The 18,143-nt window shown below is 39.6% G+C and overlaps 1 protein-coding gene and 1 non-coding gene across 5 annotated transcripts in view; both read right to left on the bottom strand.

Moving 5' to 3' along the window:
- COL14A1 (collagen type XIV alpha 1 chain) overlaps positions 1 to 18,143 on the bottom strand; it is a 272,810-nt gene that overhangs the window by 131,505 nt on the left and 123,162 nt on the right. For 3 of the 4 annotated variants that reach the window (XM_049700665.1, XM_033419891.2, XM_033419893.2), the window contains 6 exons: positions 16,090 to 16,216; positions 14,520 to 14,659; positions 13,901 to 14,033; positions 12,507 to 12,566; positions 10,779 to 10,930; positions 3,115 to 3,244 (listed from right to left, as the gene is read on the bottom strand). In XM_049700665.1, the coding sequence (XP_049556622.1) occupies positions 3,115 to 3,244; positions 10,779 to 10,930; positions 12,507 to 12,566; positions 13,901 to 14,033; positions 14,520 to 14,659; positions 16,090 to 16,216 (742 nt within the window). The remainder of the gene's footprint in view (positions 1 to 3,114; positions 3,245 to 10,778; positions 10,931 to 12,506; positions 12,567 to 13,900; positions 14,034 to 14,519; positions 14,660 to 16,089; positions 16,217 to 18,143) is intronic. The other variant, XM_049700664.1, reaches the window with a different exon arrangement.
- On the bottom strand, positions 8,831 to 8,937 carry LOC117199705 (U6 spliceosomal RNA). The gene has a single exon (XR_004481027.1). It is a non-coding gene; the product is annotated as a U6 spliceosomal RNA (small nuclear RNA).

Below are 18,143 nucleotides of genomic sequence, written 5' to 3'. Positions count from 1 at the left end.
CACTATGGAGAACAGTATGGAGGTTCCTTAAAAAACTACAAATAGAACTACCATATGACCCAGCAATCCCACTACTGGGCATATACCCTGAGAAAACCATAATTCAAAAAGAGTCATGTACCACAATGTTCACTGCAGCTCTATTTACAATAGCCAGGACATGGAAGCAACCTAATGTCCATCAACAGATGAATGGATAAAGAAGATGTGTGACATATATACAGTGGAATATTTCTCAGCCATAAAAAGAAACGAAATTGAGTTATTTGTAGTGAAGTGGATGGACCTAGAGTCTGTCATACAAAGTGAAGTAAGTCAGAAAGAGAAAAATAAATACCATATGCTAACCCATATATATGGAATCTAAAAAAAGAAAAATGGTTCTGAAGAACCTAGGTGCAAGACAGGAATAAAGGCACAGATGTAGAGAATGGTCTTGAGGACATGGGGAGGGGGAAGGGGAAGCTGGGACGAAGTGAGAGAGTAGGAGGGGCATATATACACTACCAAATGTAAAAAAGATAGCTAGTGGGAAGCAGCTACATAGCACAAGGAGATCAGCTAAGTGCTTTGTGACCACCTAGAGGGGTGGGATAGGGAGGGTGGGAGGGAGGGAGTTGCAAGAGGGAAGAGATATGGGGACATACGTATATGTAAAACTGATTCACTTTGTTATACAGCAGAAACTAACACACCATTGTAAAGCAATTATACTCCAATAAAGATGTTAAAAAAAAAAGCACATGGTAGATGCTTCATAAATGTTAGGTGAATAACTACTTCTTTACTTCTTAAATTGCTATTTAAGTCTGTGGTTCTCAACCGTTTATTTAGCAGCAAAATACCAAAAGATGCTAGAAATGCCAATATGCTGATCAAATCAATATGCCAACATATGGGAAAAGTGAAATGAAGAGCGTGATGCTGTCCCACTGCTCTTCTCTCCTTCTACATGACCCCTAAGGAAATAACCGTAGCAGCTCATGTGGCTGCTAATACTCTGATCTGGACGATATTTAGCAAACGGTGCAGGCTTGGTGTGAGCGTGGGCGGAGGCCCTCATAGCACGGGCCCGGGGCGGAGGGGGAGATGCCAACACTGTCGAAGGAGGAGCTAATAATACCCATTTGCTCACCTGAGCAGAGTCAGGACTTTGGGTTTTGCAGCTACAGAATTTTAATAACTTTTATACTTAATTAAAAAATCCATACATAGGGGCTTCCCTGGTGGCGCAGTGGTTGGGAGTCCGCCTGCCAATGCAGGGGACGCGGGTTCGTGCCCCGGTCCTGGAGGGTCCCGCGGGCCATAGCCGCTGGGCCTGCGCGTCCGGGGCCTGTGCTCCGCGGCGGGAGAGGCCACAACGGTGAGAGGCCCGCGTACCACAAAAAAAAAAAAAAAAAAAAAAAATCCATACTTAGGTGCCCAGGTAGAGAATTCAGCCCTTGCTACCATTCTGCACCTAATCACACATAATGGCTTAGTAACTGTGGTAGATTGAAGATCAGCCCAGGTTTTTTGTCCTTCCTCCCACTGAGAGGTGGAAGGTATGATGCTCTCTTTGAATTGGGTTCTATGACCACCTTGACCAACAGACGACAGCAGAAACGACATTGTACTAGTTCCAAGCATAGCCCTTAACTGTCCTGACAGTTTCCAATTTCCACCTCTTGGAACTCTTGCTGTTATAGTCCTGAGTCATCATGTAAAAACCATGACTATCTTGCTGGAAAGACCACATGGAAACATGCTAAAATGACATGAAGGGGCCCAGCCTCTGGGCATCTCCACCAAGATGCCAGGCATGTGGGTAAAGTTGTTTTGGACCCTCCAGACCAACCCAGCCACCAGGTAACTGTGGTCAATACTACGTGAAACAGAAGGATTTTCCAGCAAGGCTTGCCTAACATCCTGACCCACAACATCAAGCAATACAATAAAATGGTTGCTGTTTTAAGCCACCAGGTTCTGGGGTCATCTTCATGCAAGTACCATCACAACAGTAATGAAGACAACTTAGACTCTGTGGTGCTCTGACCATGTGTTTTCATGCATGCTTCTCACTTGATCATCATGACCAAGACATCTACAACACACATGCTTGCTGCCTTCTCTGTGCCACACAGCACTGTAGGAGCTTGGTATATGCAGAGATGACAGTACAGGTGAGGTACTGGGCACTTATGATGCTGCTCTCCAGGGATGGGAGACAGACAGTGAACAAATACATGAGTAAGCAAGAAAGTATCAGATAGCAAATAGGGCCATGACATGACCAAAAAACAAAAAACAAAACGATAACAAAAACAACCCAGGATGATATCAGAAAGAGTGGGAGCTACTTTGCATGGGTGGTCAGAAAAGCCTGAGCAGGTGACATTGAGCTGAGACCAAAATGACAAGAAAAAGCCAGAAAGGCAAACATCTGGGAAAGGATATTTCCTACGGAAGGAATGGCTAGTGCATAGGTTCTAAGGCAGAAACAAGCTTAAAAAGTCCAGTGAAGAGCAGGAAAGGAGGTATGGCTGACGGAATTGTCAGGAGAGGAGATCAAAGAGCAGGGTCCAGGTCACCTAGGGCCTTGGAGGGCCTGGGAAGGACATTAGATTTTAGCCCGAGTACAATGGGAAGCTGTTGGGTGGCTTGAAATGAAGGTGTGACATGAGATCATTCATGTTTTAAAAGCTTCTCAGGCTGCTCTGAGGAGAATAAAGGATCCAAGAATGGAAGCAGGAAGACTCATTCGAGTGGGAGAGTGTGGCTTGGATTGGGGATGGAGCAGTTAGATGAAGAGAAAGTGGATAGGCACGTAGAATGTATTTTAGAGACTCAGCAGGACGTGGGATGAATTAGACGCTGGAGGAGTAAGATGTAGTTGTATTTTAAGTCTTAGGTTTTAGAGACAAGAAAACGGAAGCCCAGATCAGTGAAACAACTTGCTCAAAGTCACGCAGCTTGAATGTGTGAAGACAGAATTCAAACGGATTTTCTCTCTCCAAATCATTTTTGCTCTTTTTACCCCGCTGCACTGCGGCTACCCGGGCGGGTTGCATTACACAGGACAAGCATTTTCACCTAATTAGTCAGCTAGTGACCACGGGGGAAAGCTTCACTCACAGGTTTTTCCAGGGGCAGAGACACTGACCCCTTCTCCATCATCGTAAATGGGAGTCACTGTGACTTTGTATTCAGTATCGGAAAGCAGATTCTTCAGAAGGAGATTGTTCTGGCTTCCAGGCACCATAACCTGAAGAGAAAAGCAAAGGACCATGGTCTTAGTTAAGACTTTCATTTCTGCTGCTCTACGAACGCGGTGGGACTGTAGGCACGCTGAAATAATTAGAAGCAAGGAGATGTGCTTGGGGGGTGATGATAAGAAAGAAGGGCATTCATGCAAAAGCATTTCTCTCTGAAATTCCCCTCAGAACACCCCTTAGTTTCTAATCACTAATACGGAAGGCTTAAATTTGAAGCTCTTAAGCCCTAAGGGGTGGTCTTCTCTCAACATCTTTTCAGTATTTGTAAAGCAGCCAGAAGAGAGAATAATCTTCCTTTTGGAAAGCAGGTGTTTATGGCTTAGGAGTGTTCATTCTATAATCTAGCCCACATATCACATTGGATTCTACTTGAAATCCTCTTGAAAATTCAGCCTTCCATTCTTTCCCTTTCAGAGATCATCTAATCCCAGTATTTTAGAAAAGGGTGGATGCTAGCCAAGAACAACATTACCACACATTAAATCCAAGATTTCCGAGTTGAAAGATATTTACCAATGACACTAAACAATGTCGCAGCTTTTTTATTTCTGAAAGGAGATGTCTTCCTCAATCTGAAATCACCATGCCTCTGACTCTAAAGGCTGCATAAAATAAAATGCAGCGATGGGGTGGACACCGCTCGAGCATCAGTGCAATGTTCCATGTGGCTCAGCAGTGCGAATCCTGGCATCTATAAAAGAATATGCGGACCAGAAAAGCCACATGTTCTCAATACTAAAACCACAGAACTTTCTGCCTAGGCTTCAGCAGTTCAATGCTGGCACATCTCTGGGCCATTTAAAAGACTTAATCATGGTTGGAAAAAATGCTAGGTTGTAAGAACTGACCCAAACGCATTTAAGGGAGTCACAAGACTGGGACAGCTGGAGATGCTTTTGGATTCAAGAGCTGGGTAAAATGCCAGCAGGCAAAGGGCATGCTGTCTACTTCTGGATGAGGGAAGGAACCTATAAATCATGGAAAAAGCCCTCGAAAGCCTCGAGGTGAACTCAGAAGCAGCTGTTGCTAAGATATTGCTAAGCTCTAAAAGCAGGGTTTTTTTTTCTTAATATGAAAAAGGAAGTCTGAATTAAGTGATTTATATTAGAGTAATATGATTTTCTCCTCATGTGAAATGACACTGAAATACACCGGATGGTACTGATGTAGTCCTGGGAGGGAGATTTTATAAAAGGAGCTCTGTTTTATTCTAAAATGAGTTAGATAACCCTGGCATTAAGAACTTGTAAAGAAAGAACTGTGGTTGCCCTGTCTTGTCTTAGCCTATCCATGCAGCTTCCTTTAGGGCATTTCTTTTCAATATAACCCTCTGGAGCCCAGAGCCTGGGCATTTGTTCCGAGCTGTCTGCCTAGCAAACCACCCATGATGATGTTCCTTATATAAGGTCATCCCTCAAACTGAGAAGCACACGGCCTTGGAACCAATCAAGTTTAGCCTGTAGGGTACTGAAAAGCAATGGGACCATTCCGGAGGGCTCATTTTTGCTTGCCAGGTAGTAGTTGCTGTGGTTTATAATAACAGCCCTCATTTAGCTAGCTGCTACTATCTGCCAAGTACTACTCTAAGTATTCTAATGTAGTAATTCAGTTATTCTTCACCACAACCTTTTGAGGTAAGAAGTATGATTACTCTCATTTTACAGATGGGGAAACTGAGACCCACATAGCTATTGGGTTAAAAAAAAAAAAAGCCATATTGAAATCCTGAATATCTGGCCCGAGCCTTTTTTTTTTTTTGCAGTACGCGGGCCTCTTATTGTTGTGGTCTCTCCCGTTGCGAAGCACAGGCTCCGGACGCACAGGCTCAGCGGCCATGGCTCACGGGCCCAGCCGCTCCGCCGCATGTGGGATCTTCCCGGACTGGGGCATGAACCCGTGTCCCCCTGCATCGGCAGGCAGACTCTCAACCACTGTGCCACCTTCCCGAGCCTTTTTTAAATCACTGCCCTCTGCTCCACTTGACTGCTTTAGCAAATCTCTTTATCCTAATGATACTCATTCCCAAGAATAAAATGTAAACCTCCTCTTGGGCATTCAAAGTTCCTTCTACTTGACCTCTGCTTGTTTGCACAAAGCAAGGTAAAGATAGGTGCCCACTTAGAAGATCTAAATATACACTTCTCCAAAAAAAGACATACAGATGGCTGAATAGCACATAAAAAGAGGCTCAACATCACTGATTATTAGAGAAATGCAAATCAAAACTACAATAAGGTATCACCTCACACCTGTCAGAATGGCCATCATCAAGAAGTCTACTAATAATAAGTGCTGGAGAGGGTGCAGAGAAAAGGGAACCCTCCCAAAGTGTTATTGGGAATGTAAATTGGTTCAACCACTATGGAGAACAGTATGGAGGTTTCTTCAAAAACTAAAAATAGAGCTACCATATGATCCAGCAATCCCACTACTGGGTATATATCCAGATAAAACTATAATTCAAAAAGATACTTGCACTCCAATGTTCATTGCAGCACTATTTACCATAGCAAGGACAAGGAAGCAACCTGAATGTCCATCGACAGAAGAATGGATAAAGAGGATGCGGTACATATATATAATGGAATATTACTCAGCCATAAAAAGAAGGAAATAATGCCATTTGCAGTAACATAGATGGACCTAGAGATTATCATACTAAGTGAAGTCAGACAGAGAAAGACAAATATATGATATAACTCATATGTGGAATCTAATTTTTTTAAATGATATAAATGAACCTATTTACAAAATAGAAAGACTCACAGATTGTGAAAACAAACTTATGGTTACCAAAGGGGAAACGTGTAGGGGGGAGGGGATAAATTAGGAGCTTGAGATTAACATACACACACTACTATATACAAAATAGATAACCAACAAGGACTTACTGTATAGCACAGGGAACTCTACTTAACATTCTGTAATAACCTATACGGGAAAAGAATCTAAAAAAGAATGAATATATGTATAATTGAATCACTTTGCTGTACACCTGAAACTAACACAACAGTGTAAATCAACTATACTCGAATAAAATTTAAAAATAAAAGATAGGTGTCCACTAAAGACAGATGCTACAGGTCATAGCAGATGATGGTTTTGTTGAGAAAACAATTCTATAAAAGATGCTCATGGGTAAATGAGGTGCAAATCTAACCAGTGAACTTCATGTTTTTAATTTTTTCAGAAATGCAACTTCATGTCTGGCTCCATGATTGTCCAGAGCTCTTCAGAGCAGCCTGGATCCCATCCAGCAAGCTGTTTCCACAGTAGAAAGAGGATTCCCCACATCTCAGTTTGTTCCTGTCTTAGAAAGTTCTGTTTCTAGACAGTGATTTTCATGCCTTCCATGGTGAAAGACTAGGTAGGGCTAGTGCCGTTATGTTTTAATCTCAGTCCCTGACGACCAATATTTTTATAAAATACAGTAAAACAAAATCGCCAGAAAATACGGTCATATTCTTGGACGTTCCAGCAATGTCAGATTGCTGTAAACGTTTCTAAGCTTAATCTTAATACCTGAACTTATCTTGTAAGAGACTGAGCCACATTCTGAGTTTCCCTACTCTAGAACATTTCTTGCAACTCAGAATTCAGGACATGGTTTTAGATTTTTACATGTAGGTTCTAGAAAAGCCTGGAATCCTGATTGGCCTTTCACAAATTAAGACATGTGAGACCTCCCTCCCCTGGCAACAAAATTCAGGGCAATATCATTGCTACGTCTTCATATTTCTGAGCAGAGTTGAAAGTCAATCCTTATGAAATATTTGACAGGGGGTTTTACTTTCTAAGAGTTCAAAAGCTTTTTATTGGGAATATTTGGTAGATTTGATTATACTTAGAAAATAAAGAAATACTTCACTTAACCTCAATTGGAAAAGTAAATTTAATTCCCCTTCCTTTATATATATTAAAGCCTGACTTTGGTTTACAATATACCTATACTATTCTCTAACTTCAATACTTTAGCTTATCATTTCCTCAGGTAAATTTAATCAGCTTTTATAGTTAAGGAAAATTTGGAAAGATGGTAAGAGGCATTTCTCTTATCCAGACATTTCTTTGCTCACTTTTGTAATATGGTTTAGCCATCTGTCTTTCCCTGCCTGCATCATTATTTTAAGATATTCATTTGGTTGAACCTGTCTACAAAACAGAAACAGAGTCACAGACATTGAGAACAGACTGGTGGTTGCCAAGGGGAAGGGGTTGGGGGAGGGGTTGAGTGGGGGATTGGGGTTAGCAGGTGAAGCTATTATATACATAATGGATAAACAACAAGGTCCTACTGTATAGCACTGGGATGATAAACCATAATGGATAAGAATATTTAAAAAAAGAATGTATATATAATATATATATATGTATAACTGAATCACTTTGTTGTACAGCAGAAATTAACACATTGTAAATCAATTATACTTCAATAAAAAACAAAAAAAAGAAAATATTTAAGATATGCATTTGCTGTGTGGGAGTGAACATAGATCTTCAAGTTCCTGACCTACGTTGGTTCTATAATCTAAATCTAGATGCATGCACTTTCTGTCTTCAGTAATAATAATACGTTACATTTACATAGTAGTAACATTTCATAAGACACTGAGATATAAATTCTCAATTACTCCTCAGGTGAGTCCTTGAAAATATGCCTGTAAATTAAGAGTGAACAAATCCAATTTCATTGGAATTCACTATAGGGGCTTGAGAGTTAAAGAATTCTAAAGTACTTTCTTCTGTGTAGCAAAAATATTTCTGCACAGTAAATAATCACCAACAAAGTTATCAATATTTTTCATTTTTATTCAGGGTTTGTTTAGCTGGGGCACATGTGTATTGAAGACTTTTGATCTTTTCTTCTTCATCTAGGTGTCCAAGTTTGTTTCAAAATAAACAGTGTGAAATGAAAGAAACTAGCAAAGGGAAAATTATCTAGAGATAATCCAAAGTAAATATTATTATTATTTTACCTTGCATAGCTTGTAAGTGCATGCACAAGATTAAACTGTAACTCATTCCAAATTAGCGGGAATAATTTAGCAAGAAGCTTAATGTGTTTCTTGGTAAGAGTACAAACAAAAACCAAAACAAAACTCTCACTCTGGGAAGTTTTTATGGGTTTCATTTTAGGGACTAAGTTAAAACATGAGGGCAATAACAGGGAAAGTAAAACATCCAAATTAGGTCTTTAGTTACCACGGCTAAGCACAATTTTAATTTTTTTGAATTTTCCAATCATGGATTATTTGAAATCTATGATCCGAGTGAATTTATAATTCAACCTATTTTGTTCAAGTGTCCATTAATTTTCCAAAAGTACTCCCAGACCGATTTCAGGGACCTTCTGCTTATTCACAGTGGACGTGGTTACTGTCCATTGTGTTATCATTGTGTTCTACAACAATTCATCCATCAGCTTGAAATTAAGTACTTTCCTGAGAGACTCTTGAGCTCAAACCATGGTTTATGTATTGATATCATACAGATACAAATAATTTGCCACCAAAGGCTTTATAAGTAAGGAAAAAGAAGAAAGGATAATAATGCTATTCTTTTTTCCTTTTTTTTTTTTAAATATGGAACGCTTCACGAATTTGCGTGTCATCCTTGCGCAGGGGCCATGCTAATCTTCTCTGTATCGTTTCAATTTTAGTATATGTGCTGCCGAAGCGAGCACAATAATGCTATTCTTGAACAATAATGTATGTGGAGATTTCTTTCCTAGAGTGTCACAAATATAATGCAGCAGAGGGAAAGAAATGCAACTAATGAAGCTAAGTAAAGCATATTTCATAACTAAAAGGAAAAATTTCTCTTGGATACAAACCGGAGTTATTGGGCCTGATGGGAAGTGCGCCTAGGAAACAATTTTCAGGTTCTAGAGTAAAAGGAATGGTATGGTGTAAATAAAGAAAACATGGGAAGGCCACGATTAAGACTGTACCCAAGTTTTCCAAAAACACTAATTCAAAAAGATACATGCACCACAATGTTGACAGCAGCACTACCTACAATTGCCAAGATATGGAAACAACCTAAGCGTCCATCAGCAAATGAAGGGATAAATAAAATGTGGTACATATACACAATGGAATAGTACTCAGCCATAAAAAAGAATGAAATCTTGCCATTTGTGACAGCTTGGATGGACTTGGAGGGCATTATGCTAAGTGAAATAAGTCAGGCAAAGAAAGACAAATACTGTATGACGTCACTTATACGTGGAATCTAAAAAATACAGCAAACTAGCGGATAAAACAAAAAAGAAGCAGACTCACAGATACGGAGAACAAACTGGTAGTTACCGGTGGGGAGAGGTGGGGAGGTGGGGAGTTAGAGGCACAAACTATTGGGTGTAAGATAGGCTCAAGGATATATTATACAAAGTGGGGAATATAGCCAATATTTTGTAATAGCTGTAAATGGAAACTAACCTTTAAAAACTGTATAAAATTTTTTTTAATTTTAAAAAATAAAAACACTTTATTTCTTAATAAAAAAGAGTCTACCCAGGTTTTCAATAGAGAAAAACAAATACAGATGAAACAACTTAAAGAAAACTCAACACATAAAAACCTAAATCCCACAGGGAGACACTCATGATTAAGAATACATTAGAAATGACTATAAATCTGCTCAAAGAGAGTCAATGTCAGTGAAAAATACAACTATTTGTTAATGGATGGCATTTCATTAGGAACACTTCAACTGCATAAAGAAGACCTTTGAGTTATGCTTCATTTAAAAACTTTTAATCAGATTCCCAAGGGCAAAAAAGTTATATATGTGTACATATACATATAGAATTTTATATATTGGACTTCCCTGGTGCTGCAGTGGTTAAGAATCCGCCTGCCAATGCAGGGGAAACGGGTGCAATCCCTGGTCCGGGAAGACCCCACATGCCACGGAGCAACTAAGCCCAAGTGCCACAACTACTGAGCCTGTGCTCTAGAGCCCACACGCCACAACTACTGAGCCCGTATGCCTAGAGCCCGTGCTCCACAACAAGAAAAGCCACCGCAATGAGAAGCCCTGTGCACTGCAACAAAGAGTAGCCCCTGCTCACCGCAACTAGAGAAAGCCCGCGTGCAGCAGCGAAGATGCAACACAACCAAAATAAATAAATAAAAGAAGTTTATATATTAAAAATTTACATATCAAAAGTATACACACACTCACACACACACACACATATACCCACACACACAGACAAATGTATAATGGACTATTTATGACCCAATTTTTGTGCTCTAACAAGTTGTCAAGGCAACAGAAGCAAAGCGGTAAAGAAGGTTCAGATGCTTTATCAATTTAAAGCAGGTTGTATGCGGAGCACGTTTCGGAGACAGAAAGTCATCAGGAGACCAGTTGTTAAGTTTGGATCAAGCAAAAACATTAGTTTCCAGAGAAATGAAGAAACGGGAGTAAAGCTTGCGTTAATCTCAGGAAATAGTCTCGTTAGCCTGGTTAGTCAGGAAACTTGTGGAGTTGCTAGTCAGCTGTATTTATACAGACCGTTCCTACCACTTCTTCGGCAGGGTCCCCTTGAGCAGTCAGGTAGGTCACCCTGAACTGCTGCACACTGCTGTCTGAAATGTCCCATTTTACCCGCAGGCTAGAAGTGGTTTCATCATCTACAACCAGGTTTCTGACTCCCGTGCGGAAAACTGGAATAAACACAACCAAGTATTTAAGGAACTTTTCATCCGTCATATTTCAAAATGAGCTACAGAGATGATTTGTGGACATGACAACAAGTATCATTTAATGTATCTCTACCATGTAGACCCAGGTGAAGCGAGAACAACTCAGCTTTAGTTAATAGAGAGCCATGATACCTACTGGTAGCAAACAAAAATGGGCTTAAGAGATCTCAAGGTGAGATCATGGATCCCTCAAACCACCAGCTCTGTATATACACTAAGAAGGGGAACTGGGGAGCAGCCCTTAGACTAGGAAACCAGAAGGGGAGCCCAAAGGGGAGCACGACTGTGAGAACTTCACATTAGAGCTGAGCTGGAGAAGTGGGCGTGAGGGACCAAATGTGGTCAACCTCGGCGTGCAATCTAGCATCCAATACACATCCCATCACCTGGTCCCCCATTTCTGTTTTAACACTTGTCACTCAAAGCACAAATCTCCCACCAGGGCTGCCTCTATCCACTCAGGCCACATGGATTTCATCCTTTCTCTGAAATCTGTCCACACTCCTTCACTCGTTTTCTCTGACACGTTCCTTTTCATCTCCCAAAGTGACTGCTCTCTCATTTGTCCCATTGTTTCTTCTCCCTCTTGTGCCAACTTCCTTTCATTCTGTCCATCTCCATGGACTCTTTCTACTCTTCATTCATTTATTCATTCATTCAGCAAACGTTCATTGAGCTTTTCCTGTATGTCAGACTGGTTAGGCCTTTAAGACATACAATGATCTACAGTCGACAAAAATAGTGAAAGTGTCACAGAGGAGACAGGAGAGTGACATTTATCAGGCAAAACTTTACCTACTAGGCTGTAGGTACAGAATGCAACATCTCACCTTCAGGGTTAGGAGTTCTAGATGGCAGGAGGATATGGGAAAAGCATGAAACATATGGTTGAGGCCAGGAAAGGAAGCAGAACCCAGTCAGGAAGCATCTTGTATGTTATGATTAAGAGATGTGGGGTCATAAAGAAGGGCTCAGTAAAGGTTAACTGAAGAATGAATGAATCAGTGAATGAATGAATAAATGAATGGTATTGGAGATTCACTGAAAGGTTTTAGGTCAAGAAATAAATATGACAACTAGTTGGGAGGTATATTATAATGGAGGGGAGAGTTAAGCTGAGAGAGAAAATAGCTGATGTAGGAATACCAATACACCAGCCACGGCTCAGTTACCCACAGAAATGCATGGAAACTATGATATGAATAATTCTCAACAGAAAGCAATAGGAGAAGGCACTGAGACCAAGAGTAGGGCAGAGACTCCTGGGGCTGGATACTAACGTCCTCTAAAAGATTAGAATGCGAATTCAAAACAAAGATGGGAAAAATAGAGAGTACCACAGTGATACTGATTAGTAGACGAGAAGACCAATTAGCATTTAGGGATAAGAAGAGGTTGAGAGCTCTGAGGGGAGTGAAATTTGAACTGGTATGCCCTGTTCCTAATCAATCATATAAATCAAATAAAACTGGGATAATATAACTTCTGTTTAAATCAAATTTTTCTTATGGGTAAACAGGCTTCTATTTGTCCTTACCTGATGTCACAGGCCTGGTAGGTGCTTCGGTCGTAGGTGGTTCTGTCCAAACACTGTCAACTAAAAAAATATTCCTCACTTTAAAATTCTGTAATGATGATAACTCTATACATTTGTGTATATCACTTTATAGTTTTCAAAGAAAAGTTCACCTATGTCACTTGTTTCTCACAACAACCTTGACCACGGTTGCAAGAGAGAAGTGAGTTGTAAGGTAGACATTGTATCTATTCCACAGATAAGGAAACAAACCCAAAGAAGGTAGTTTCTAATCACAGATACCCGCCTTCATATAAACACTTGAATTACATCTATAAAATTGTGAAACCTCCCAGTTACTTTGAAATGGGGCATAACCATGGTGAGGAAAGGAAATTAAACAGTGCTATAGATCAAGTTGTAAAGGGGCTGCCAAATAGGACCAGCAAGGAAGACAATAAGAAGTGCATCTGCTATTTCTTGTATCCACCCTGGACAACCAGTGGATGGAGCTGCTGTGTGGTGATCCGCCTAGATGCCCTCTTCAACAACATACTCATCCAGCAGCTTCTGGAGTACAGCTGCCAATGGCTCAGAGCTCTGGTAACTGCCTTGCCTGGGGTTGCAGACTCTGTCAGGGGATGGCCTGCCTCCAATCACTGGGGATGCGGGGATAGAAAGGCCCAGCCCCTTTGACTCAACTTGGGACCACTCAGAAGGGTCATACCAGGTCCAGAATTTCTAATAGAATTAGCTGAGGGCTCTGTTTTAGCTTCTCCCTAAGTCCTATTTCCTTACAGATATATCTCCCAACTACACTCTTCAATAAACCTTCTGGATGCAATTTTCTACTTCAGAATCTGGCTCCAGGGAACCCAATCAAAGATAATTTAATATGTGGTTAATACCTCATACTTAAAAAATGAAGGGACACATGAATCAGCAAGTGAATTTTGTGGATTCTTGGAACCAAGATCAACTTGGGAAATTCCAGAAACTCTTGGACATTTTTGCCCTATATTTATTTGTTTGCTCATTTATAACTTATTTCATCTATCCATCCATCCATCCATTTATCCATCCATTTATCCACCCATCCATCCATCCAACCATTCCTCCATTCAACAAATATTCATTGCACAGTTAAAATATGCCAAGAACTGTGCTAAGTGTTGGGGACATAATGGTGAACAAGACAGATATGGTCCCTGCCTTTAGGTGATGATAGACTAGGAGTCTAATAAGATGCTCCACATATTGCTTTCATTAAAGGTAAAAATGTATGAAGAGTTCTAGGGACAAAGCCTCTGTAGCCAGGAATAAGGCTGATGTGCAGGGAACCTGGTGGCGTGAAGAGTGTGTCAGAATAAATGGTCGGAGCTTGTGAAGTCCATCTTGGCCTGACCAAGACTTACGTGTGGTCCCAACGGCAGTCACTACCTCAGTCTCACTTCCACCATCCAGTACAGCCAACAGGGAAACTTCATATTCAGTGCCAGGTTCCAGGCCTTCAATAACATATGAGTCTTGGTCTTCTTTTAGGACAACCTGAAAAGTATTTGGTGCTTAGTAACTGGGTTTACTTGAATAACATAGGAAAAAGTTAAGAAAAAATAATAAAATGGAAAGATGTTATCCCGAGCGTAAGCAATAAGTGACTAAGCATAAACAACTTCAGGGCCGTTGAATTCAATTTTAAAGTCAAACCAGAGACTTTTTTCTTTTCAAATCTCTCAGCAAATAAACGATTAATATTGCAAAAGGGGCCTTTTTTGAAGTTTTTAAAAATTTCATTTATGACTATCAAAGAATCTGGAAATCCATAACATATATAACTAAAGCCCTAGCAAAAATGCATTTTAATTTTACAAAAGTCATATGATTTGACATTTGTAAAACTCCAGGTCATGGAAAACAGTAAGTACTTTTGGGATTCTCAATGTGTCTTAAAACAAAGACCAACTCAAATGCAGCAGTGGGCATTCACTTCCAGATAAAACGCCCTGGATTAATTTTCAGCCTCAGACAACTCACTTCTTCAGTCTTCCCACCGTAGACTGGAATCCACATCAACTTGTGTTGCCCTTCATCAACTGAGAGGGGATGCCAGGTCACTCTAAAACTATCTGTTGTCACCTCAGCAATTTCCAAGTATTGCTGGGCGGGAACTTCCTCTGTAAGCCAAGGAGGGAGATTTTGTTAGGGAACTGAGAAGGGAAGAAAACCATAACTCAAGCAGCTCCCCGGGGCCACAGGTAGAGAACACCCTCTGGTGAATCTCTTGTGTTAGGAAAGCACGTGGAAGCAGGGAAAGCAGCGCCAATTAGTCCAGTGTGGGCTTATGTTTCTGTTTCCAGCATTTACCCACAGAACAAGTTAGGAAGACCAGGGACACAGCAGATTTTTACAGTTTTCCTGGAATTTCCAGAACTCTTAGATTCTCTATTTGGCCCTTTTCATTAACTATAAAAAAAAAAAAAATAAGACTGCCATATTCATTACTTTACAAAGATACTATTTTCCAAGTATTTTGAAGAAATTAACAAAATGATGCCCTAGAGGCCTGAGAAATGTCACTTTTAGCTTTATTCACGTTGGTGCCTAAATCACTCTCTAGTAATAAGTTAAATCCTAGAGAAGAACGTTCATCCTTTTAATCTTGTACATGTGGCTGCCATCAGGAGTGAAGTATAATTTATCAGACATCCATTATTTCACTGCTTAAACACTTCTGGGATGTACAACAGAGACCATAACATCTAATTACACCAAAAATGAATTGTCAGTCATTGATTTTTATTATATGAAATCAGAGATTTTAAAGCTCTTTGACAGGATACCATGAGAATTCCAACTACAGTTAGCCCTTGAGAGATTTTGCAAAATTACTGAACTTTTTTCTGTGAAGATTATTTCTCAGTCCAGCTTATCTCTCATCTCTCTCCAAATTACCTTCTCATCTCAATACAGCACTAAATTTGTTTCCAAGTGCAATTCATGATAGGTCCAGAAAGCAAACAATAGAATTTTTCCACCAGGAGGCAAAAAGAAGTTATATTTGTTGACTACAAGATATATATAGAAAAGAAAAATAATGCATTCATGCTTTACTTTTCATTTTAGTATTTAAAATATCCCATATTGTTGTATTAATATTGCAAGCTTCATGAAAATAATTATTGGCTATAGATTGATGTATTAGGTTAAATGGTATGAAACCGTCATTTTTTGTAGGTCAAAAACTGTTGGAGAGCTCTAATTTTGGAAGTTCAACTTAATATACACATATATCAATGGAAGAAATGTGAAAATTTTATGTCAATAGAACAAAAGAAACAGTGTGAGATCAGGAAGAAACAATGCACACTTTTATTTAACTGAGACCTTTGAACTTAGATGGTCCTGTCTCTCTTTCCCTTGCTTTGAAAGAACATGATTAGCCAGTAGGCATTCTACTCACCTAACTGTTCATTGGGTAATAATACTATAAAGTAAACAAATATTAAAATGCAATCTCTTCAAAATCACAATTGAAGAAGCTGCTCCAGCTTCTGGTTTCCATACAGTTACTCTTGGAAACTTTTCAAACCATAATAAGGCTTACCTGTGGTAAAAATTCCAGTCAGAGGCTCCGACTGTCCTTCATCATAGATGGAGAAAATGGCAACAGTATACTCGGTGAGGGGTGTCAAGCCCTTCAGAGGGAATGTAGTAATAGGGTCAACTTCAACCTGCAAAAGAAAGAAGTCATAATAGCTATATCATAGGCAGAACATTCTATGACATAAATCACAGCAAGATCCTTTTTGACCCACCTCCTAGAGAAATGGAAATAAAAACAAAAATAAACAAATGGGACCTAATGAAACTTAAAAGCTTTTGCACAGCAAAGGAAACCATAAACAAGACCAAAAGACAACCCTCAGAATGGGAGAAAATATTTGCAGATGAAGCAACTGACAAAGGATTAATCTCCAAAATTTATAAGCAGCTCATGCAGCTCAATAACAAAAAAACAAACAACCCAATCCAAAAATGGGCAGAATACCTAAATAGACATTTCTCCAAAGAAGATATACAGACTGCCAACAAACACATGAAAGAATGCTCAACATCATTAATCATTAGAGAAAGGCAAATCAAAGCTACAATGAGATATCATCTCACACCAGTCAGAATGGCCATCATCAAAAAATCTAGAAACAATAAATGCTGGAGAGGGTGTGGAGAAAAGGGAACCCTCTTGCACTGTTGGTGGGAATGTAAATTGATACAGCCACTATGGAGAACAGTATGGAGGTTCCTTAAAAAACTACAAATAGAACTACCATATGACCCAGCAATCCCACTACTGGGCATATACCCTGAGAAACCATAATTCAAAAAGAGTCATGTACCAAAATGTTCATTGCAGCTCTATTTACAATAGCCTGGAGATGGAAACAACCTAAGTGTCCATCATCGGATGAATGGATAAAGAAGATGTGGCACATATAGACAATGGAATATTACTCAGCCATAAAAAGAAACGAAATTGAGCTATTTGTAATGAGGTGGATAGACCTAGAGTCTGTCATACAGAGTGAAGTAAGTCAGAAAGAGAAAGACAAATACCATATGCTAACACATATATATGGAATTTAAGGAAAAAAAATGTCATGAAGAACCTAGGGGTAAGACAGGAATAAAGACATAGACCTACTAGAGAATGGACTTGAGGATATGGGGAGCAGGAAGGGTAAGCTGTGACAAAGCGAGAGAGAGGCATGGACATATATACACTATCAAACGTAAGGTAGACAGCTAGTGGGAAGCAGCCGCATAGCACAGGGAGATCAGCTCAGTGCTTTGTGACCACCTGGAGGGGTGGGATAGGGAGGGTGGGAGGGAGGGAGATGCAAGAGGGAAGAGATATGGAAACATATGTATATATATAACTGATTCACTTTGTTATAAAGCAGAAACTAACACACCATTGTAAAGCAATTATACTCCAATAAAGATGTTTAAAAAATAAATAAATAAATAAATATAGGAAACAGAAGCCATTTTATTGTCTGCAGTTCACTTGGCTGGCAGCAGAGCTGTAAGTACTGCAAAAGAGATACTAAATTATAAAACCATTTAGATATTCACATTTCTAATCTTACAACCTTAAATAGAATACCTATCAGTTAATTCTCATGACATAGTTACAACCAATATTATTTCCATTCATTAAAGATATAGAAAGTGAAGTACACAAAATTTGCAATGCTAATACAAATAAGTGTAATGTTTATAGCCGGATTTGCTAGGAGTAGCCAGACATGCACTATAACTTCTGTAGGAGTTAAATAGATGAGAACCATGCAGGAGAAGGTGAGCACAGTTGCTGTTAGTTTGGTTCTTCAATGAGTCAACTTTTTTTTTTTTAACATCTTTATTGGAGTATAATTCCTTTACAATGGTGTGTCAGTTTCTGCTTTATAACAAAGTGAATCAGCTATACATATACATATGTTCCCATATCTCCTCCCTTTTGCATCTCCCTCCCTGAGTCAACATTTTTTAATTGGTAAGTTTCACATAAAAAGAGAAATCCCTGGTCAGACACACCAACTTTCTTTCCATGTCTTTCCCACCTCAGGGAGTTTGCACATGCAATTCATTCTGTCT

Source organism: Orcinus orca, chromosome 17 (genome assembly GCF_937001465.1).
Source record: "Orcinus orca chromosome 17, mOrcOrc1.1, whole genome shotgun sequence".
NCBI classification, from domain to species: domain Eukaryota; kingdom Metazoa; phylum Chordata; class Mammalia; order Artiodactyla; family Delphinidae; genus Orcinus; species Orcinus orca.
Note: the sequence above shows the minus strand (reverse complement) of the source record. Positions and strands in the feature narration are given on the sequence as shown.